Source organism: Chelmon rostratus, chromosome 15 (assembly GCF_017976325.1).
Source record: "Chelmon rostratus isolate fCheRos1 chromosome 15, fCheRos1.pri, whole genome shotgun sequence".
NCBI classification, from domain to species: Eukaryota; Metazoa; Chordata; class Actinopteri; order Chaetodontiformes; family Chaetodontidae; genus Chelmon; species Chelmon rostratus.
In genome coordinates this window covers 18,097,976-18,121,893 of record NC_055672.1, presented here as the reverse complement: position 1 = coordinate 18,121,893, position 23,918 = coordinate 18,097,976, and the positions used below count along the sequence as shown (strand labels likewise).

At 41.8% G+C, this 23,918-nt stretch overlaps 1 protein-coding gene and 1 non-coding gene across 3 annotated transcripts in view; both read right to left on the bottom strand.

Moving 5' to 3' along the window:
- arhgef10 (Rho guanine nucleotide exchange factor (GEF) 10) overlaps window positions 1–23,918 on the bottom strand; it is a 50,533-nt gene that overhangs the window by 5,217 nt on the left and 21,398 nt on the right. For both annotated transcript variants that reach the window (XM_041953291.1, XM_041953292.1), the window contains 14 exons: window positions 23,620–23,736; window positions 23,088–23,180; window positions 22,429–22,599; window positions 21,468–21,613; window positions 20,648–20,832; window positions 15,182–15,297; window positions 13,671–13,798; window positions 12,137–12,237; window positions 11,846–11,967; window positions 10,184–10,270; window positions 9,148–9,374; window positions 8,240–8,397; window positions 5,094–5,236; window positions 2,694–2,868 (listed from right to left, as the gene is read on the bottom strand). In XM_041953291.1, coding sequence (XP_041809225.1) covers window positions 2,694–2,868; window positions 5,094–5,236; window positions 8,240–8,397; window positions 9,148–9,374; window positions 10,184–10,270; window positions 11,846–11,967; window positions 12,137–12,237; window positions 13,671–13,798; window positions 15,182–15,297; window positions 20,648–20,832; window positions 21,468–21,613; window positions 22,429–22,599; window positions 23,088–23,180; window positions 23,620–23,736 — 1,969 coding nt within the window. The remainder of the gene's footprint in view (window positions 1–2,693; window positions 2,869–5,093; window positions 5,237–8,239; window positions 8,398–9,147; window positions 9,375–10,183; window positions 10,271–11,845; window positions 11,968–12,136; window positions 12,238–13,670; window positions 13,799–15,181; window positions 15,298–20,647; window positions 20,833–21,467; window positions 21,614–22,428; window positions 22,600–23,087; window positions 23,181–23,619; window positions 23,737–23,918) is intronic.
- On the bottom strand, window positions 11,713–11,786 carry trnai-aau. Its single transcript has one exon. It is a non-coding gene; the product is annotated as a tRNA-Ile (tRNA).

The window sequence follows — 23,918 nt, the reverse complement described above, 5'->3', positions numbered from 1 at the left end:
ATTCTCCCACAGTATCAAGGGAGCGTGGTTACTCCCAACAGTTGATCAACTCTTCAATTTTACATGCAAAACCTGTGTTTGTAAAAGTAGTTTTTCTACTGTTGCCAGTACTGTCCACAATGGCCAGCAGTCAGAGGCATGAGGCTGAAGAAATGCTGTTAATCACTGTGCCACATTGACCAACTTGTAGCCATGGATACAAAAAGCTGTGAGTGGATGGTTTTCTGTTGCAGTTCGTCTCTAAGCTTTCACTGAATTCTGTCTTCAGACCTGCTCTAATAGCTAAGTGACATTTAAAACCATCTCCAAAATGCTAATTACATGAGATCCAACATTCTGATGATTGCACATGTTCGCTTTTGTGACTTTGTAGCTAAATACTTGTGATGCCTTTTCCGAATGCTATTACTACCTCGTGGCAATAATAGAGAAGTCTCTCTGAAGGCTAAATACACACAGTCGAAGCGGAGCTGGGCTAATGACGGCACTGCTAATGATGCTGAAGATGAGATAGCACAGCACAACTGCAGGCTAGTCATTAACTGCAGACCACAACACGCATGCAGATTAAACCGCAGATGCCATCACAAAGCACAACTCAGATCAAAACCTCGAACTCAAAGCACCACTCGATCCCAAAAACATGCATATAAACTTTGAGACAACATTACGAAGAATGTTTGAGGAAATGCAAGGCCAACCCACAGCTGTGTGCTTTACTCAGCATTAAGGAAATGCAAACTGAAAGCAGCAGCGAATGAACTTCACAAATCCTGACTTTGTACCAACAGAAGCAATCTCCCTTTACAAAAAAATAAAAAAATCTACAATCATCCTTGCAGGCTGTGTGTTTTTGGGTCAATCTGATGCAACGTGACAGATTACAAGATCCAAAGCAGCAGGCTGTTCTGACGACTTCAGCCTGGGACGACTGTCACTGACAGTCATTTCATCTGACCTGAACATCCTCTGTTACATTTGGCTTAAACACGCATGGCAGGAAACTGTTGCACAACCAACTGCCTCACACTACTAAACATAATATCATTTACTGTGATGACAACAATTTCTATAGTAACAAAACTGAAGTCCATGCTCAAGAACACCAAGAGCTCTAAACAGTGTTATGGCATGATGCAATACACTCCTTGGTTTTGGGTGCAATACTATACTCAGAGGAAGTGAGTTCATTATTTGTTATTCGGAGCCTCCAAACAAATATTTGCTCCCTACAATTAAACGCATCTGGTATGAAATTATCTGTGGGATATGGCTCATTTGTCTCGCCTCTGACACTGCTCTGCAGATATTACAACCTGTTAATGACAGGTTCAGATGCGCAGCGCCTTACACGCTCAGAGATCAAAGGTGAGACATGACAGGGGAATGATGTGAGTAAAGTAAATCGCTCGCAGACTTCGGGTACTCTTTGATTGTTGTTTTAAGTTTGTCAATGCATTTAAAGTTCAGCTAACCCAAATTACAAAGGAAAGATGTTCTCACTTACCCCTCACTTTGGTTTCATTTGTGCAGGTCATGTCTTTACAGTCAATGTTTTGTTCCAGCATAACACATTCTGATCGCTTGAGGTTACTTCTTACTGGAGAATCTGTTATTTCTACTTTTCAAGTGATTAATTAATTCACATAATCGTAAGCTTCAAAACAAGCTCTTGGTACATTAATGTTTCAGATAGCTGAGAAATGTTATTTTATGCTGAAGTCCACAAGCTCAACATGAAACTCAGCTGCAAATATGCTGTATATTTCAATGAGACGTCATAACTCATACTTATATGTTGGGTCCGTTATCAAAAGGACGTCCCATTATTTGTTTTTACAAGTGTTCAAATTTGGGCTGGATCTTCCTTTCCCAGACTAAGATTCTTCAAAAATGACTTAATAGGGTCAGAAGTGTTCTTACAGCACTAAGAAAAGAGATAAAATGAGATGTTCTGATTCAGTGTTTTGACTAAATGAGGCTTTGAAAGACGACCTGCCATAACAACAGCTGTCTGGATGAGCACCGACACTGATGTCAGCTAATTACTGACAGGCACCAAGTAAGACAGCACTTTGAAAGCATGAGGTCATGGGACCTGCATCACAATCCACAAACACAGGGATGCATTTGAATAAGTTTATTCAACTAACAAATATGCTGTGCTGCTCTTCATCAGACAGTCTGACACTCTCCAAAGCTTCAGACGAACAGATCACATTACTGATTGTGACTCAAGGGCTGGAGAAGAGAACTGAGAGAGGCAGTGGTTGTTGAAGTGGAAAAGGCGGTGAGACCACAGAATCACGATGGCTAAATGGTAAACCACAAGGCTGTACACAGACCAAGGACTTCCCCAAGGTGAGAAGAACCTCTGAATACTACAGTGCAATATGTTTTGTTTTTAGTCTTTGTGTAGAAAAAACCATAAAATATTCAAAAAGACTTTAGCTTTGAACCGTCTACAAGAACAGCTGCTGTTTGTACTTGTACGTGTTTATTGGCAGAATAATTGACCCTGGACAGGCAACTTATTCTCCAAATAATTAACACTTAGCTTAATGTTATTCCAAGTTATGCTAGCATCTAGAAACGGAATAAAAATCAAGACAATACATCTTCTCTTAAATATCCTCTAGAAACTGGGAAAATTATTTTGTCCGTAAAGAGACCAAAGTTGCAGCATTTCTTACCAGGCAGTGTATTGTGGACAGGCGTGGCAATGTTAATGTCCTGTAGGTGCTCCAGGGTCTCCGTGTGGAATAGGCGCAGAGTAGAACCAGAGCTGAAGGCGATCCAGATGCCCACCCCAGCCACCACCATGTGGGACACAACCATGCCCTCTTCCTGGTGGGCCTCCAGCTGCCTCTGGATGGAGAGAGAAGGCAGTGTTTGTTAGACTAAAACTAACAAACGAAAGGTGTGGTCCTTGCGCTGTGTTGAGGAGCAAGGAGCATCTAAACAGACCAAAATGATATTTGCAGGCATATATACATGCTGTTCAATGTTCTGTAGCTGATTAGCAGTCAATTACCTGACTACCTGCTAACTCACAGCAGTGCACATTTCCCCACTGAAGGTTTGTTTAGTGGATCATTCAACAAAGTGCAGGACAAGCCACGTGTTCATGTTTATGAGTTAGATAGGAAAGAGACTTTAGAGATTTTAAATCTGAATGGATCTAGGCTGTTCAAAGTCTGTGGCTCTTATGTTGTGTAGCAGGTTGGTTGTTGAGTGTGTCAGTGTACCTCTGATAAAACTCTGATTACTTTGTGATAACTCTGGTTACTGCTTTATGCAAATAAGGGCTAATTATTTTCATCATTATTTTTTTAGTCTAAAAAATGCTCATCACCATTTCTTAAAATTGCTTCTTTTATCCAACCACCAATCCAAAACCCAAAGACGCTTCATTTACAATCCTAAATGACAAAGAAAAGCAGCGAATCACTACATTTAAGAAGCTGAAATCGTAAAATGTGGATGCTTCACATATTTAACCTAGCAGCACAGAAGATCTCAACAATCAGCACAGTTTCAAAGTGGACACTCAAGATTAGTTTCACCAACTCATTATCTGACCAAATGTGAATTATGGTCACAATCTGCCTTCTGTTCCTGAGTTACGGTGTTAAATAATGGTGAGAAAAGTGTGAAAAGTGAAGATTAAGATGCCACAGTGAAGCTGACTTCTTACCTTTTGGTTATAAAATGTCATTACATCATCATTTAATCCTTCGAGACATTTGTGTCTTGTCTCCTAATTAGCGTATGAATTCCTGAGTTAAGGCCAAAAATGTGATGTAATCTGAATCTAATTAGTTCATCTTTGAATCCAAGTGGACATTTGTGTCAAATTTAGAAGAATTCCCTCAATGGTTTTAAGAGATGTCATATTTGGGAGACAACCCAAAAATCTAATGCTTCTGGCTGCGGCTGTCATTTAGAGTGGCTGTTACGTCTGGGACCCTGTGATTATGTATTACCATCAAAATAGTATCAACATTTCTACAAGAGACAACACCAAATATGAAATTATGTGTAAAGATATTTATTCAGGGGTGATATTTCAGAACATAATGAGACTGTCAGGTGCGGTGAAAGGAGGAAGCACTCTGAAAGGTAGCATTTTCCAGTGTTTAACACAATCTTGTACACAAATCAACTTATACATTATTTTCTTCAACGCTGGACTTTCCATTCTTTCAGCAGTGTGAACAAGAATAGTTTCAGTTTTCAGTGTAAATTTGAATTCTCTGTGCACAGAGACCAATAAACTGGGCTGTAACCACTGGTTGCATAATCTCACCACATATTGCTCCGCGTGTAGGTGGAGTTATATTTGGTTAAGGAGAGTCCATTCACAAGTGTGTCTGTGCAGGGTTCTGATTGAATGTGGTGATAAGGGGCATAAAATGTAAATGTGATGCCCTCCATTTCTGTTTTTCACAAATCTTAACCATAGTAATTCATATTTAATCTACCTCTGATTAAGTATTTATTACGTACTTATTTAAATATCTAATTCCTTCCTCTCCCTCTCCGTCTCCCTCTCCTGTTTCCCTTACACTCACCACTCTGGACTAACTGTAAGTCCTCAGAGAGAAAAGAGAGCGAGACAGGCAGGTGGTCCAACATAATGAGCTTAATGAGGCTAAACAGATTATGAGTGAGCGCATGTCAGAGGAAGGTTACTATTCCTGGGCCCGCGGCAGGTGCTTCCATTCCCTAAACCAGGCCACAACACACACACAGGGAATACCATCCACATTTCAGGATGTGGAAAGACGAAGTACATCTACTAGATGTTCTTTATACTTTTAGTGACCACCGTTTACACTGGTTGCTTCCAGAGAAATCTCCCCAACAACAAATAAATACGCATTCAAAATGTACCTGTTTTCTTTCCCCATACAGACTGATCTCTTTTCTCTCCTGCTCTCTAAAGACAGGATGACTGACTTTGACACAGACACAAAGAAATGTACCAAGGGTTATTGACACTGCACACAGGTCTACTGAACTGCCCTGTTTATGACTTCGACATACGGTATGTACAACTAGCCCAACAGCATCAGAGCAAGGTTACATACCTCTACACAGTGTGTGTGGGTGCTGATGATGAAGACCTGTCCACCTGATGAAGCCCAGAGGTGCTCCTCCACAGCCAGCATGGCCTTGACTGGGAGGACTCCCAGTTTCAGCACCTTGGGCTTTTCACAGCTCCACAAACCATCTGTAACAACAAACACAATACTGGCACCTCAGTACTCAAAGGAATAAAAATGTGCATTTGACAAAATACCCTTTAACATATATGTAAGCACAGATTATATCAAATTCAGTCAGAAATGGAGTAAAATTGCCGTGTCCCTAATGTAAGCTACAACCAACAACAGTACAGCACTGTACATCTCTTATAGTAGAATTACTGCATTGTCTTTTGCAATGTAAACCTCATACAAATCTTCACGTAACGTCGTTAAAGTTTGCACTTTAGATGGAAGACATACTAATAGTCACTCCGTCATTATAAATGTCGCCTGAAAAGGCCATCTGCATTTATATGTCTGCTAATGTTGGTGGAGTGGCCATTGATGGTTTTCACAGCCTTCACTATGAATATAGATGGGCTGCGAGGCATTAGTCAGAGCTCAGCTCTATCCCACACACACCTCCTACACACTCTGTTCTACATGTGCCTGGGCACCTACAGTGCCAGCTCTCCTGCAATGAAGTGCCCCATGCAGTGTCTTTAAAAATATCAGCACATTACATTTCTGCAACCACTATATTCACTGGTTTGGATTTATATCTCGTCATAAAATGAGATGAAATGTGGGTTTGTTGGACAGATGCAAACATGAATGTGCATCAGTAAAAATGGTCTTTTTTACTGATATGTACATTTTGCTAGAAGGCCCCTGTGTTGAATACAAACTTCATTTCCTCCAGATACCACATTCCCTGAGCTAATCTAGGCCAGGAAGTGAATGAGGCCTCACCGATAGTGTTTGTTAAGAGAAGGCACAAAGGCGGCTATTGAAAGCAGAGGTGCCACGCGGGGAGAGATGTTCTTTCAGAGGTGCAGCAATGACTGGGGAAGTGAGGGTAGTCTCCCAAAGAGGCTAGCCCTGTGTATATAACTGTAATAATCATACTGTGTAGGTGAATACACACGAGAACATAAAAGAGAAAAGGAGCAGTGGAAAAGGATAAAAATGACAGGAGTGCCAGCTTCTTATGTAAGTCTGCCCACATCTCTCACAAACTGCAGCGTTCCTTCATGTCAGTGTCAGCTGCAACAAATGTCTCAAACAGTAGCACACAAACCAGACAGCGAACACTGATTCAACAAGCCAATCGTTTTCTTCTTCTGATAAAGCTGTGAAAAGCAATGCACATTACAGCAGGTTGGCTGAATTGTGGAGAATAGACTTTATGTTCTGACCGTCTGGCTATGACGTGTGACCTTTGCCGAATCATTGCCTCCTTCTTTCTCTGTCTCACACACAGTCAGTCACAAAGGAAATAGCAAGCATGGCAGAATGAGGCTGACTGGCCAGCTTCAGACTCACTGCATCTATAGCAGAGGAGCGTTTTCCATGCTCGATGCATGCAACATTCCCGTCTGTTCACTTGTTTCTGATGTCTTGTCACTATTCGCCGCAACGGTCCCTTTGATCAGCTGACAGTTCGACATCATACAGCTATAATTTCTCCCAGTTCTGCTTGCTTCCTTCTTCACAATGTAAACCGCGGGTCTACTTTAAATGCTAATAGAGTACAGGCAGAGCTTTTCACTGTGACAAAGTACTTGAGCAGCATTACAACAGCGATGCGGGGAACTGATTCCCTACCAAACTATGCAGGGTGAGTCATCATTTTAGCGCTTGGCATCATGTTCCATTGACAGTGACAGAGCTGTTGATGGGAAGAAATCCGACAAGTAAGGCTCAGAGGATCTAGGGCCAGGGTTTCCTTCTGGGAACTCATTTGACACACCAGTGGTGATGAAAAGCAGCTACTGAGGCTGCTGGAACATTCAGTTACCAGTGTCAAATAATTGGTGTCCAGAGACTGGCGAGGGAGAAAAGAGGTGATTTGTGCAACAAAACAAGGAGTAATGAGGAGCCCCATAAACATTCCTGAACGGTTGCATACATACAGTATGTGTCCTCCAGGCTAACTGTGGCTCAACTGTGAAATGAGCGAGAATAATTTTCCTCCTGTGCTCCTGTCCTCAGGCCATCATCCATATTCTCCCTGCCTCTGTTTTTTATCTCTCGACCAACTTAACAGAACGACAGAGCTAGAAATTGAGCAGGGACACTTAAAAGTTCTTCCTTGAAGATGTTGGAAATGTAGATTGAATCATTTGAGGGCATGGAGGGGAATTAATATACAGTATATGCCTCTAGCAATGGTAGCATCACAAGATAGTGATACCAATACTTATATTTGACAGCCAAGAATTATGAGAATTCAGTTCCCTCGCGTTCTAAAGTATGTACTTATCTTTACCAACACTATGTGATGCAGAAGAGACAAAGCAGAGGCAGAGAAAAACACAGAGGCAGAGAGAGGAGGATGCTCAGAGACCCTCTGTTCTGCACCGCTGTGACAGCCAATGAGATATGGAACAAAACACAGAATGTGAAAGACTGTGGGAGGAGTGCAGCCCAGATCCTTTCCTCTAATGTGTCTGCGCCTGTCTGGGAGGGAAGACATTAAATAGGTCACTGCTAACAGATTGGCTTCTCCCAGACAACCGAATAAACGGAAACAGAACCTCAACACAGAGCGGAGGGAGACCCCTGACCCCGAGCTACACAGTTCCACACTCACGTCCCGTGTGTCCCGTCTGTAACTGGAAAATTCGGATATGTGAACGTGTCCAGCAGAAGAGTGTTAAAAGTTGCTAAAGCTAACGACAAAGTTACCAAGTCAGCAACAGCGCTCTTTTTCATGTACGTGGCCAATTATGGTTGAGGTTACAAAAGTCAGGGCTAGTGCAGACCAAATATTTAAGTAAACACTGTCAGTCGACACAGTTTTAAAACCAAATCTAACTCAATGACTGCATTTCTGTTTCACACAACCACAGTTAATTAACCTCACTCGGATCCTAATTATAGCTATTTAGATTGTCAACCAACATTACAAAGGCAGAATTATGAGAATATGACAGAAGACATATATACAAATTCACAAGTCCTTCCCCTCCTGAAACACACACCTTGTGATCTGGAGTAGACTGCCACAGAGCCGCTGACCAAGCCTGTGTACAGACAGTGTTTCTTATAGACCAGGCTGGTTACGGTGGACTTGTCTGGGGTGAAGAAATGCTGAAGACGAACTTTCTTGGAGCGCTGGCTGCTCTTATACACAATGATGCTAAACAGGACAGCAGAACAACAAAACAACAAAATTAGGACCGAACTTTATGCAGCATGCTTCACTGATATACACCTTCATCGTCATGCTATCAATAACGTTTTGTAATAGATACAATTAAAGAGATTATAGTCATAATATTGTCATGTTTGCAGGACTTTTTATGGTGTCTATAAAACTTGCCACAATTTAATTTAATGAAATATAGCTGAAACAAGTGAAATAATAAATCAGAAAAAAGCATTTTCAAAATGCATTTCAGGAGCTTTTTTGTGATGATACAATTTTTTTTTATTTGTGTGTGTGTACTCCAAAAAATACTTTTTGACAACCTGCAAAACGAGAACAATGTGATCTGCTGCATGCAGTGCGTTCAGATGTACAGGTCAAACACATCTTTTAATACTATACTGCAGTACGGTCCACAGAATTTAGTGCAGCTGTACAAGCACCATAATATATTGGCCACTATGTTGAATCTCCCTCTGACTGACACTACTGATAAACTCTGGTGCAAAATTAAAAGTCTAGAGAGATGCAACTGGTCTTTGATCCCAATATTTCCTCTTAATACATATATAACTAAAACCTGACATTTACCATTTACCATGCCATACTGTCTCCTGTTAAGAACATATTGCATTGTGTGGGTACAGCTGACTTAACATGTTTCACAAACTATAACTGGTAAATATTTTGAGATTTTAAAGACCTGCTGACACACTTTTGTAAGCACACTGTGTGCTGTACCTGCCCTCCTCCATGCCCAGACAGACACTGGGGGAATCACTGGCCTTCGCTGTGGAGACGTGGTTGTTATCAGGGACCTTCTCGCCATTCTCTTGGGGTTGCTCTGCAGGGACGTAGGCCATGCAGAGGATCCGGGACTCTACATTGAAACACTCAGTCACCTTAGGACTCGAGTTCTGCATGGCCACTATGGATATCTGGCCCATCTGGTTGGTGCAACTTGCAACCTGCAAAGACAAAGAAACCTTTTGTTTTAGGAACATTTTCATTAATTTATGTAGACTGAATGTCTAAGAGATACCCAGCCAAGAAAGCACAGTACAAGAAATCAGAAGAAAGCAAACATCACTAAGCATACAGCTGAAGTATTTCAGACTCAGGAGAAAAGAAAAAGTACCTTGACGGCAGAGTGTTTAATTATATCAGTTCACATAAGTTAATAGGCCAATTCAAAGGCAAAATCTTATGAGAGCAATACTTATGTCCTAAGACATTCAATAACGTTAAAAACAACTTACATCTTCCAACTTAAAACTTTTCACATATACTTTCAGCAAAGGTTTATACATTACCTCACCATAAAAATAACCAGCTAGAGTGATGTTTATATCTTTAACAGACGCCAGGTTTTCCCTGATGGTCAGAAACACTGGGTGAGCAGTGATTACCGCGCTTAGGACAGTCATTGTTTATTTTGAGAAAAACTTCAGTACCAAAGCAATCATTTTAAAACCCTGATTGTCTATCTCAAGGGGACATTAGACATTTTAATAAATAAACAGCAAGAATTTACCATCTGCTCTGCTGACAAAAACAGTTTTTGTCAGAGCCAAAACCAAGAGTCAGACTCGCTGACAGAGTAGTGGTTGATCGTCAATTGTGTTAGCTGCTGTAAGCAAGAGAACTGCGAGGCCATTTGCCAATAAACACTTGCTGAAGCCACTCGACACACAACTAAATCCTCTCGTCAGAGTCTCAGATTTCAGAGTTGAGGTCCACTGCTTCTTTCCTGAACGATGTTGGAAAAATGTCTCACCCAGACGCAGCCGTGGCCCACGACGGGCGTGTCCGCTGTGCTCTCTGTGTTGATGTGGGGCTCTGGATTATGAACAGCACACTCCACCTGCCGCAGAAGAGGAAGAAGTAAGAGACGGCGAAGAAATATGCAGAAATAGACCAGATGAGTACTTGCATCAAGTCGTCATGTAGGATTCATAGTAAATAAAACTGGTGTTTCTTGTGCCCAGTTAGTGTTAAAACATGGCAAGATAAAAACCTAAAAGAGTTCAATGAGTTTTAACCCTCCTGAAGTGACCAACTAACATGAGATAATGTTCCCCAGTATCCTCTCACAACAGCCATTTAGGACAGATACAGAGGAGCCACAAATATATAGGGGACAGTCAGGACTCTAGTTAACATATATTCATGTAGAAACAGCCCACATTACCATGACATTTCCAGCCAAGGTGCAACAACATGGCTCAAATCAATTATGAGACTCACCTGAACCTAACTGACTACTACTTAGTGGGAGTATTAGTTTCTTATTTCAAAATCACATGGCCCATACAGGGATCGAACCCACAACCCCTTGGCATTGTTAGCACCACAATCTGACCAACTGAGCTAAGTGGCCAATATATCACAGTAAGTAATGTGATGACAAACGCAGAAGAATGTGACATTTAAGATACAGAGCAACACACACAAACAGTGAGATAAGGACACTCAGACAGTTGACTGTACTGTATATAAACCAGATTTTCATTGTGACAGTTTTCTTGCAGTTTGATGCAAACCCAAACAAATTCATTCCACATACGAGCATCGTTTACTCGTGTCCTGCCAATGTAAATATCTGCATACAGAAACATCAGAAATTGTTGGCTGGGATTTGCATTGATTTTTTGCTGCTGAGATTACATCCTGAGTTGCAGTCTGACGCTCACACAGAAGCGAACGAAAACAAGTTATCTTGTTTTCAATTCTAGCTGCACTGAGACGCGTGAGCAAAGTCATATTTATTAGTCCGTTCAGTGCTATATGACTGAACCTGAGGTGGAACAGACGATGGCAAGGTTCAGAAAGGTGACATTTGTAAATGAATAAAGATGTGACATGTTACCAGTGAGTGAATATATCAGTATTATTTAATGGTGACAGATAGAAATTTGAAATAGTTCTTTCCCTCTTCCATCCTTGGGCGTCACTGGAATAATGATACTACATCTCAGTATAGATAACATCTATGGTATTCTAACATAAACATAACTGTGGGCCACATGTCAGTGCTATAATGAGAACATTGGCCCATCTGGGATCAACCCTCAGCCATGGTATCATTATCACCATACTCTAAGTGAGCTAAACAGACCCACATAGACATCAAAGCTGTTTCTTGTTTTGGCCTCAAGTTGGGCAGACATCATATAACAGTAAGTGTTGTGTGTCATGTGTGACACATAGTTAGACACACACACCGAAATAGCATTTCACATGCTGTTGCTGACCTGAGCTGACCATATGCTGTAATCTGCACAGAAACTCTCTCTAAAAGCACTGTGGCCCGTACGGGGATCGAACCCGCGACCTTGGCGTTATTAGCACCACGCTCTAACCAACTGAGCTAACCGGCCATAGCATTGCACTTTGTTGCCTTCAATTGAGAAACTCACAGTCTATGACAATGTCTCACCTTGAATTCCTGCAGTTTTGACATGACAACAGGCATTTGTCGAAGCAAGAGGGGGTGCTTTTGCTTTTTGATTTGATTCCCATCATCCTCTGCAAAGAACCAGCCCTGCAGATTGTCCTCCTCTGATGTAAAGACACACATAAACAGTACTTGATAATCATAGACAATGGATTGAAGAAATATATGGATCAATAAGTCAATAAAGCAAGTTGTCATATTGTATAAATGCATGCATACACAGGTCAAATCGAAGAACAACTGTGCAACTGAGACAGTGTAGGTGTATCGTACCTAGAGCCAGCTTAGCCATCTGCAAGTTACTGATCCATGACTGTTTGATGGCTGGGCTGAGAGTATTGAACACGGCACTGAAGCAAGTGGGTTTACCCGATCTGCCAATGGAGAGGAAGAAAGTTAAAATCCAACCTTTAGTGCTGTTACATCTATAACGCAAACATGTGATCAATGCATTTCAGAGGACGTTTTGTGTCGAAGAGTTTAAATGTCCTCTTAAGTCTACTTTTCATATTTACATTTTTTTAACTCAGCACAATAGCAACACACTGGACAGGAGGCCAGAATTCACAGCTGCTGCCTAATGTAATCATAATGATGTCAGACTAAAAACTCACTATCTGTACAGGGTTACAATTTCACGCCAGTGTGCTAAAACAGCCATTCTCTAGATTAAAACATGCATTTTGTAGTTAATAAAAGTTGAAAGTTAATATTTTACTGTACAAAAGTCATCACATAAGTCTTTTAAAATATGCACTCAAATACCGAACCAGTGTTCGTGGATCAAACATCAGAGATGCTTTAACAAGACTGGACTGAATGATTAATATACTGTGAGATGTGTCAAGACTTTGGCAGCCAAAGGGCCTGAATTTGCATTAACATCTCTCAAAGCAGTCATGTTAATATTTCAAAAATTCTTGCACACACATCAGTTCACTAACGAGCCTCTTTTGCTCTAAAATACCCAACAAGGTTAAATGAAAACCGTCTAAGGTGAATCTCAGCCAAAGGGGCACATCAGTCTGCCTCTGCACTGCTGACTGACTGGACAGACTGTGACAGAAATGCAATAAAAGTCAATGTCAATTACTGTTTCTACCAGCAGCTCATGCAGACTTTATGTGTGTGTATTTGTTGTGTGTTTCCGTGTGTGTGTGTGTGTGTGTGTGGTGGGGTCTTGTCTGAAATGCATCACTCCCACTCACTGCCAGTGAGAAGTGTTGTGTGTTGATTGAGGGATCAGGGGAGGAATGAGAGAGGCACAGCTGAGTTTCCAAACATACCCATGGATTATATCACCAGCTAAGTGCAGCAGGGATGAGGGAGAGAGAAACAGAGACTTGTGGTTCCAGAGAAAGAGAATGTGAAAAAGCCCAAACAAGGTGCACCCTTGGGGGACCACGTGCAGACTATAATAGTAATAGTGTGTGTAAATGTGTGACATGAGCATTTGTGCTCAGCAACAGCTGCAGCCCTGAGTAGCCTTTCGTTGCAAACACTGATGCACGTTTCCTCCCCTGAGATTCATGCCTCAGATTAGAGGTGGTGGAGAAAACTTGTTTATCCAAATATCCAAATGCGCTCTAATACTCTCTCCTAAAGCTGTAGGCCTACAGGGTGGCTGGGAGGACAGACGGAGAAAGCAGGGTAAAAAGGGATAAAGACAAACCTAGGATAAACAAGAGCAGGGTGGGGGGCGAAGACTGAGACTGGAGTCTGTTAAAATGTGGTATGTGCTGCCTGTATGAAGGACCAATTAAAGCTAAAGATGTGTGTATATACAGTATGTGTGTAAAACACATACTTGTCTTGTTTGCCAGGTAGCTGGAGTTGGATCCTACACCGGTCAGCAGCCCTGATCTCCTCCTCCTTCTTCAGTATCAGCCTCTGGAGACCTGATACCCAGTCCTGGGCCACTGTGGGGTTTACATTCTGTGCACAAGGACATTGGGGAGATAGAAAGAAAAAAACAGAGAGAGAGAAGGAGAGTCATGAAATTAAGGGACAAAAAAAGTGAGTAGGAGAGAAAGAGTTTCAGGAATGGGCACAACAGTGGGAGGAAGTGGGACATAAATGTAGGATTTAAACATGAATAAGCCACATTTATTTAGTAGAATTAGTAGAATTTAAGTTAAACTTTGATTAAGTACACTGCCATTTAGTGACACACAGATCATCTGTCACTGCAATGCAACCCAATGTCAGTCCTGTACAGTCCTAACAGTCCTGTAGCATGTGCTCCCTTTGAGAAACGTTTGATTTGGTTTTGTATTAGACTCCAACATATTGGATGGGTTGCAGTTTCTACATAAATGCTGCCCACAAATGCTGTTGAATAATCAACGTAATGTACAGCCACAAATCGTACCATACAGCTGGATACTCACCACAACGACTAAATTTGGCCTTCAACTGCCATTACTAGTTTGACAAGGATATCTCATCTTTCAATACGTAGTTCCTAAATGTATGAAGAGCCTTTCACTGCACATCTATTATTAGAATGCTGTCAGTATCATTTAGGTTATGGAACTTAGTGTTGAGGGAAATGCCTGGCAGTGTACAGCTCACACTTCTTGGCCCTGCTTCTTTCTTTCCTTCCCCATCAATCTCTCCATCCTGCCCCCCATCTCTGGGACACATGTCCCTCTGAGAGCTCCTCTGTTCCTCTGCCTCCCACTCTGCTTCTGACAAGACCTACCAGCACAGCACAAACGCAGCCTCACACACACACGCATGCTGTGCTCTGCAAACTAAACCACCCTCCCTACAGCACGGTTAGGCTTGTGCGTGTGTGGCCACATGATACGACAGGCTTGAATGGTGCAAATCAAGACTTAAGAGACTCCTAGTCTCCAAGAGACAAATTGGCCACGCTGGCACATTCCACAGCTTAAACATTATATGCTTACAGAACAGCCCAGCCCTTATGGACATCTGAGGGGAAACACATGAATGTGATTTTAAAACTGAGGTACACTGGAGGAACACGTCTATGCCAACTTCTGTCAAGCTTCCAGTAATATTAACAGCCAGTAAAACAATTTGAAGATCTCATATTTGGTCGAATTGACATAAAAACACAAGTCAAATTTATATTCTATATTTTTATTCATTCTTCACCTTTGTTATAACATAAAAAAAAAGATGGCTTAAGACGACTTTTTAATACAGATTCCTTTTCAGACATGATTAACTGACTGATTAAATATGATGAAATGTGATGTTCATACACACTTTTTTCAAACACTCCCCAATGGACAGACTAGTAATGCACCGAGTTCAGCTGACATGTGTAATGCGGTCATACCGTACCTGGTAGTTGCCTTTGAGGCTGCTGATCATGCTGGAGATCTGGTTGACCAGGCTAAGGTCATGGATTAGGTTCTGCAGATCTTGGTACAACTGACCGGGGCCCATGTACAGCTTGTCTACACAGAAAAACACAAAAGTAAGAACATTTTTGTTTTAAATAAAATTGAACACCCCAAACAACTTGCAATGGATGTGTAGCTATGTCAGATGTGCAAAAATGAAAAAAAAAAACAAAAAACAAAAAACAAAAGACAAAAAAGTCCAAAAAAGCAAGTTTTAACTCTATTTGTTGTATTTGGTCGCAGTGAGATCAATCCTATATGAACACGTGAGCTGGCAAGAATAAAAGCTTACAAAACTGACAGGAAACTGAGCTGAGACCTAAAAGGCTGATACACAAGTAGCAACGGGTGAGGCCAGTCTGATGAGAGAAGCAGTTAAAATTGGACAAACAAGGACAAAGATCAATAAGGGCCAATCAGTCAGTTTCCCACAGGGAGCGGTGACAGCTCTGCAAACTTGGCAGCGATTGTCACCAGTGTGCTCGCTTGTTCACAAGAACCCATGTTAGCTTTCAGAGGCCACGCAAACATTGTTCTTGTTCTTGCATTTCAGCATATAGGCCAATCATATATCTGTTCTTCACTTGTGTAACTACTGTATGAGCGCTGCAATAGGTATGCTGTTAGGTATTTGCCTTTAATCATTAGAACAGTTTGAGTGAATGCCTGCCATTTGGCCAAAATAGTGAAGAGAAAAGTTATTGAGGTCATTTGATCAAACGGCTCAGTTAACAAGAACAGGAAACAAATGAAAGCCTGACTGAAAACACTTCAGTGCACTCTTCAGAGCGTATGTCTGTCAACAAAGAGTTAAACTGCATCAGAGTCTTTGGCAGCTAGATGACTTTGTCTCGTTCTGCCATTCTGCTTTCTCTTCCCCCTTTCCTTCCTTCTCCTCCTCCTCGCCTTCGTCAATAGTCGCAGACTCTGCCTGGTGCTCCAGCTCCATGGCAACCCACTCCAGTCCTCTGCTGAAGGTCTCGGTGACTGGACTTTCAGGGGAAACTCTACCCCTGTTTGTGCATTGCCAATATTCACATTTGTAGGTGGTCCCCGGGAGGATTACTCTGAAATGTCTCCCTCTGAGTTTGTAAACAGGAGGCTGCTCGCAGACAGAGAAATTCTTTGTCGTCCTTACACATGCATGAGCAGCCCTTCACACAGAACACAGCAGGCCTACAGTCGTGGATATGGGTTTTGGATTTCACTGACGTTTTCATGGTCAGTGACCCCCTAATGTATTTCATTCATGTCACTGGATCAAATCATAGCCAAATACAGTACATCTACATATATTTACATTTATTTACTTAAACCATCAATAAGATAGAATGGGAGCTGAATTGTTGGAGTGTGTTATGTACTTATGTTACAGTGTTTTTGTTCATTTCAACTATCTGGCTTCTCTAACGGAGCTTTATGCAATTTTCATGGCTCATCTGTCTCAGCAAAGGCTGATAACGGGGGGGTGAATTCAGGTCAGGGCAGAAATGCTGAATAAACCTCTCGTGCTCACTCTGTGATGTGTCATGCAAGAAGAAAGTGCAACTACAACAGTTCATTTATAGCCAGTGTTATATAATAGAGTACTGTGTTATTACTTACAGATACACTCAGTGGGATTTTCCTAAAAAAAAAAAAAAAAAAAAACAATGGATAGACTCACACAAAAATAATCCATCTCACCAACATTTATGACCAATCAGAAGTGTGTGCTGGTGTATTTAACTGCAGAGATGCGATCCTGAGCCTGTATTGTCTTCTTATTTTGCTGTGTTCCAGATGTTTCTGGCCTGCAACTTTTGGGCAGCGGGTGTGTAGCCCCAAGCCAGTAACAACGTGCCGTTGAGGTCAAGACTTTATGAAAAGGTAGCGAACAGTTGCCAGACAGTAAGCAGCGCGTATCAAAGACGAAGCTACAAAAATGGGAGACAACACAGAAAAAACACAAATTCAGTGAGCCAAAACAGCAAGCGGACAGAGCTCGTTCCCAAATGAGAGTGATTCTGGGGTTTGCTTTCATCCACTGGCCAGCACTGAGGGAGAGGATGGAGATGAAGAGCGATGTAGAGTTGGCCTGTTTTCTGTTGAACAGGTAGGTGCCAGGAGTTAGCTCGCTTAAGTAACTTATTAGCTTTTCCATTACAACAAATGGAACTAACAATTACTGCATAGTATACCTTTAATACTGGCATTATTTAATAACAGAAAGGTAATTATACTACATGTGATCTGTGTGTGATCTGCACATGCCTGGAGGAATATTTCCTCTTTCCTCTTATACAAATGTGTATAAAAAAACTTTATGCTATCTTTTGCTGTGTATTATCTGCATTTAATGGCACGAATAATAAGATGCAAAAAGAATACAATTCTACCAACATCGAATTGATCTTTCCCACAGACAAGACGGGCACTGTGTTACCCATTTCAACCCAGGCCCAATTTCCTGAATGGCTCTTTGTGAGCGTGCCAAATGCCACGAGTTTTCTAACAAAACAGGCCTGGAAGCATCACAGGAATCACGCCAGTCATCCCAGCAATTACACACTTCCTAAAAACAAACAATATATCTACAAATTACATACTGACTATAAGAAGCAGGAGCGTAGCTTGAAATGACCAGTCTGCATGGTGGCCTGATTGCTATGCAGAGCAGAGAGGAGATGAACTAAGCAGAGAGACACGCAAAGAGCTGACATCATACGCTGGAGAGTCTTTTCATTGCCTTCTAGCAGGCTGGTCACCGAGTGGCTTTTGGCTGAACACAGTGGACTGAGAAACAATTGTTTCCACTTGTTAAAAGTTCCTGGACAATGCACATGTTTGTATGCGCACACACACATTCCCAAACACACACACAGAGCTGAGGTTGGTTAGGGAACAACTAAATCAGAGCGAGGGAACTGAGTGAAGGTCAACAAGTCATTGTCGACTAATGAAGTAATTCATTCCTGTGAAAGGAACTAACGGTTCTATTCATTGGCGCTTTTCAAATCATATGATCCCACAATCAACTTCCACAACATCTAATTCAATGAACTACTATTTGTAAGAATAAAACAATACATTTGAGACCCATATGGCGTTCCTCGGGCCATTATGGAGAATGCACTTACACTTGCATCATCACATCAGGTCAAGATGAGGCCATTAACCTGTTTGTCAGTTGCATCCCAAGAAAAAATCCCTACAGTCAGAGCAGATGTTACTGAGGTCTGTCTGTTCCATCTGTTACATACACTCATGCAATTTCTGCACTTTTCACACAGCCCAGTGAAATATCAGAGGGAGACAGTTGGCCTGGCAGGAGCTGGGTGCAATGAAGAGCACGCCAAATGTAGCACAAGTGGAGGTAAAGTGAAAATGGTATAAGGGCAGATAAAAAAGTGGAAAAGCGGAAGTGCTGATATTTTCAGCATAAGAAGATGAGATGGGTCGGCAGGAGGGTGAGTGTGCGTATATACACAAGGGGTCCATATGGACCATCTACTTCCCATGCTGCAATCTGCACAGCAACCTCACTTAGCAGGGGGACTACTACAGCAGCCTGAGCCTCGGCCCATTTCATTTCATTTTCAGCTGCAACCATTATACCCTGCGCATAAGGGTTGAAATGCATCCTAGACTGTAATCTTTTAGTAATAAAACATGGTAGGTGGACTGCATGTTTCAACACATGAGGGATTTATAAAATATAAATGTGACACTGTGACACCTGGCTGCAAAAGGCTGAACATTATGTAACTGTATTACAGACATCAGATTAGAGGGAGAGGGAGAGATTTAAGGGTGCGAGAGTGAGCTATAGAGTGCAGTGTGTACTGTAGTGGTAGTGATTCCAGCATGCTATCATTGGCAACTGAAAGAGTGAGCCTTTGACCTCAGCTTGAATACATACAACCTTGGACAGACCAGAGATAATACAGTATCAAAGTACTCACCAGCACAGCAACGTGCACTACCATTACCTCGGCACAAAGACACACACAAAACGAAATCCTGGAATAAAAACTGCAGTGCTGTGACCACAAAAACATACACTCTCGGTATGCCTCTTGTTTGTCTGATCTGGGCCTTTTAAAGTGGCTGAGCAGCTGTCTGTGACAGGGGAGAACCCAGTGGAAAGACTGAAATCATTGGACTCGGCAGCCAGCAGACCAGAGGACTGCAGAAGGAAAAAACACACTCGGTGGCTGGATGGTCTGTGCAGGGCTGACACCATTTTAGAACTGTCTGAAAATCTATTTATGGTATGTATTTATAATGCAGGAGACAGCTAGTTCTGTTTATTGTAGGGCTGTGCCGAACAGTATCATTAGAGTAGTTTAAAGCTTCATTTATTGACATTGGAATGCTGCACAGCTTTCTTTTTGCATGTCTATTCATTCTGTTAAAACATGTTATTTCTGCATAGTTGCGGATAAAGATTAGGCTACACTAATATAAATAGTATAATACTATTTACAGAATTAAATTCCAGTGGTGACTGCATAGGATTTTTCAGACTCGTGTGATCCAGTTTGCAATATTTCCAGAGCATTGTAAAGTCCAAAAGTTTAAATTTGTTGAAAACAGATTGATGTTCATGATACAAAATACACAACATGTTTTTATGTGATGAAACATCTCAATCCGTATTTGATGGCGTTTAGCCTTTCAAAAACATCATTTTCACTGTAGTTTAAAAAAATGTTTGATCTCCCACTTGATACACACAAAGCAGGCACACACCTTCTGAAAGCAGGGTGGTCCAGCATCAATAAGCCTGAGGGCACGATTATTACTTCATCATTTTTTCACTTCTTTATTGGATTAGCCTGCAGCATACATGTATTAATGGACGAGTTACATTCATTAATGAAAGTTGATTTAAAAAAAAAGACTAGTTTTACCTGATGATTCACTTAATTCAAGTTGAGCATTTTGTTCAAGGATTATTTATTGATTTATTTATTGATTTGTTAAGGAAGGTGATGTCATATTATGTCATGCCAGACATTTGAAACTTCATTTGAATTTTGAATTGAAGCTACCTTCAGTACAGCACCAGCTTATTGTTCTATCAAACAACTTTTTGTTGTGTTTTTAGTTGTTGATAATTATAACCCTGGAGGGAGCCATACTTTAAAGCATAGAGATATTTACCTCTAATCACCACTGAGAACTTCACTAATCAGTCATCAAACACAAGCAGTGAACCGACCAGCAGTTATTGGCTCCTATCCTAGAATTTAAAATTCATGGATCCATCCTTAAGTACTTTGTACTCTGTAATAATTCAGGTAATTGAACACTCTCTCTTTTCGACCAGTTCGGCCCAGTTTAGAGAAAGACTAACAGCCTCCTAGACGGACAGACACACTGCTGATTCAATATAACAGAATGTGACACTGGTTCATACTTGGCTTAGCGTTGATGACCACCTTCTCCCCAGAATGGGGTGCCGTGAAGTGGCTGCTGTCGGCCATGTCCTCGCTGGATCCAAACTCTAACACTTCCACGAAGCTCAGAGGCACGCTCCACTTAAGAAGGAACTTCTGGTCAAGAGGGGCACTGCCGCTGCCACTCCCGCTGCCATCCTGACATCTGAACAGAGCAGAAGGAGATGAAGCTTATGTGATAGAGTGGCTCTGGTTCTTGCTGCTAACACATTGTGGACAATAAACGTATCTACTGCACTGTGTGAGGAAGATATATGAGTGCAAGAAAAGGTGAAGGCAGTGCAGGAGGCCTGTGGATGCCATGTTTGTAAATGTCACTCAGTCAGTGCATGTTTCCCCGAGGCAGTGTGGTGACCAACTTGTTACAATTATAGGATAGAAGCTGAAAAGCCCGGGAATGGGGGCTCTCCATCACTCTTGACTAAATAGCAAGCCACAATGGATATATGTGGGTCCAAACCCAGAGATTTAATGTGGTCAAAAGTCACCCCAAGGACGCCAGTTCCATACAGTGCCTACCATCCTTCTCTACATGTGAGAGTTTCATTGCAGTTTAGTTCACTTTACAGTTAAGCAAGAAAATCCTATATGCATTTAACATTTGCTTATAGTCGACAAAGTCAACTTCACAAACAAGACCGCAACAAAAATCTACACGCGACAATTAGTTTCTAAAACTGTAAAATGGTCAAGAGATTGCAGGATATTGCACCCAAGGAAAGGAGAAGGTGCAAATTAAAGGAGAGATTAATAACTGGTCTGGTTTGCCGTCACTCTTACCGTATATTGGGCGTGGCACACATGAGAACATCATTCAGCAGGAAGAGGCGCCTCTCTTTGGTTTTAATGATTTCACCACGCTCATTGTAGACCGTCTCCACCATGTCGTCTGAGCGGATCAGGTAGCGGCTGCCATTACTCAGAAGCTAAGGGACAGGGATGACAAGTCAGAGTGATACTATGGGACTGTACAGTGGGAGTTTGGATCTCAGTGACCTTCTATTCCACCAAATATTGCCACTAATGTGTTTGTCTGTTTGTTCCATAGATGGAGGGTGAACCAAGGGTACTCACATAATACAAGGTTCTATTGTCTCACACACAAAAACAATGCTGAAGCATTTCAGCCAATACAGCTTCTGATGAAACCTTAAAGTGAATATTACCACATGCCCAAAATTGAATCTGGGCAGGAACCTCTGTCTCATGCCATCACGCTCTTCCTTCCCCCATATTTCCTGTCACTCTCTACTGGGAAATCATCCACTTTGGGTAACAGCATATAATATATGGCTATCACCATGACTCTGTGCAGTTAAAGGCTTTGAGGAACAAAACTCCTCTGCCCCGTGTAAGGAATCCTGTAAACACATGTTCCTACACAGATGCCAGAGTGGGTGGCTGCAGATAGACAAATAATTACACCTTGGTGAAAGCTGGTGTTTGTGCACATGTGCCAAATATATGCTGTTCAAGCAAGAGAATACTTGAGAAAATGTTAAGTGCCTGATGGCCACCCACACCGGGACAGAGAGAAATTCTGCAGCATATGCTAAAAGAATCAAACATCAGGCAAATATTTGCACACTGACTGAGCAATGAGTACATCATCAATTCTGACCACTTTCTCAATCAGCACATTAAAAAACTGGACTCCGCCGAGCAATGGCTACACCATCTTACTGTGTGATTCAAACTACAAACATGCATTCCAGCGCATACATGCTGAGCGGTGGCAGACCTTGTTGAGGTAGCGTTCATTCATGGCCTTTGCAATGTGACGGATCTCGCAGCGCTGATCAGCTTCCCTCTTCTTTTCGTTGAGCTTCTCTGCTAGTGTCTCCAGTTCAGTCAGGGCCATCTGCAGGGGCAGACGGTCTGCATGACCCACTGGTGTGTTCTTCAGCATGTCCTGATGAGGAAGCAGAGAAGTCAGACATTAGACAGTCATGCATTGATTGACTACACTGAGGACCAATCTCCCAGCGTTTTTCATTCAGGAAATAAATAAACCTGCACCTGTACTCATCCATTTTTATACATTAACATAGCGCTCATGAATGATCAGGACTTAAATTAATTAAATGTTACTGACAACATGAACACTGAGTGAAGCTATCTTGATTGGTATTCACAGTCATTATACTGCTGAAATCAATCAAACCAGAGTCTCATATTTCGTCTGAGTTTTCTGCAAGAGACACAGGAAAGGTAAATATGCCAGGGCTGGATTAAAAGAGATCTAAGGAAACCATTTCCCCTCAGAGCAATTCCCTTGCCTCCCCTTGAGGTAACAAAGTGCCTTGGTTCATGTGTATGGTACTCCCTCTGCTGGTGGAACTGCATAAAACAGTCTTTTGCCTGTATATTTCAGTTTACTGTAAAGCTGCTTCACTATACCTGAAGGAGCAGAATGAACTGTGGGAATCTCTGGATAGGTTTCATCATCAGGCCATACAAAGTCATTCGGTCACTGCTGGTCTCCTGGCGATGCTGTAGGTGAGAAGAAGGGTGACTTCAGTGTAGAGAGGAAGTAGTCTAAAGACTTTAAAAAGATGCAACTGATAGAGGAGCAGGATGAAAAGCATGCTAGCAGGGCACAGTGTTGTATGTACCAGGAAAATTCATGTACATCTGAGTATATTTATATCTGTCTTGTATTTAATGTGATGAGCTGTATTTACTGTCAACAGGCAGCTGAGCAGCAAGAATTTCATTTAATGAATGCTGAAAACAACTTGCCATAAGCCCCCTCCACATATAAATGCACAAGAATAAAAATGTTGTAAGTGTAAACAGATGTGAAGTTTTTCCAGAAACAAAAGATCCCTATGAAGCAACAATGATACCCATGACACTGTTTACTAACTGTACACTGTGCACTGTAGTTCTAGTGTTAGTGTAAAAGTGCATTTGTGTGATTCTCTCAAACCTTGAGGAATTCCAGGAAGCCAGGTTTAGAGGCACACGTCTTCCTGACCACTGCCATTGCAGTGCTGAAGTTGTTCACGTACTCACTGTAGGCATCCAGCACCATGGACTTTGAAAACTGTTGAGAAACACAGATGACTTAATGTTCCTACGGCAGTCCAGGACAGAACCAGTCCTCCTGACCAGAGCTTCCACAGCCCCAGCAGAACACTGCATAAAAGACTGCAGATAAAACCACAGTTTCATAAAAGAGCCCTCAGTAATGTTCTAAGTACTGCAAAGGACCTCAGTCTTCTCAAT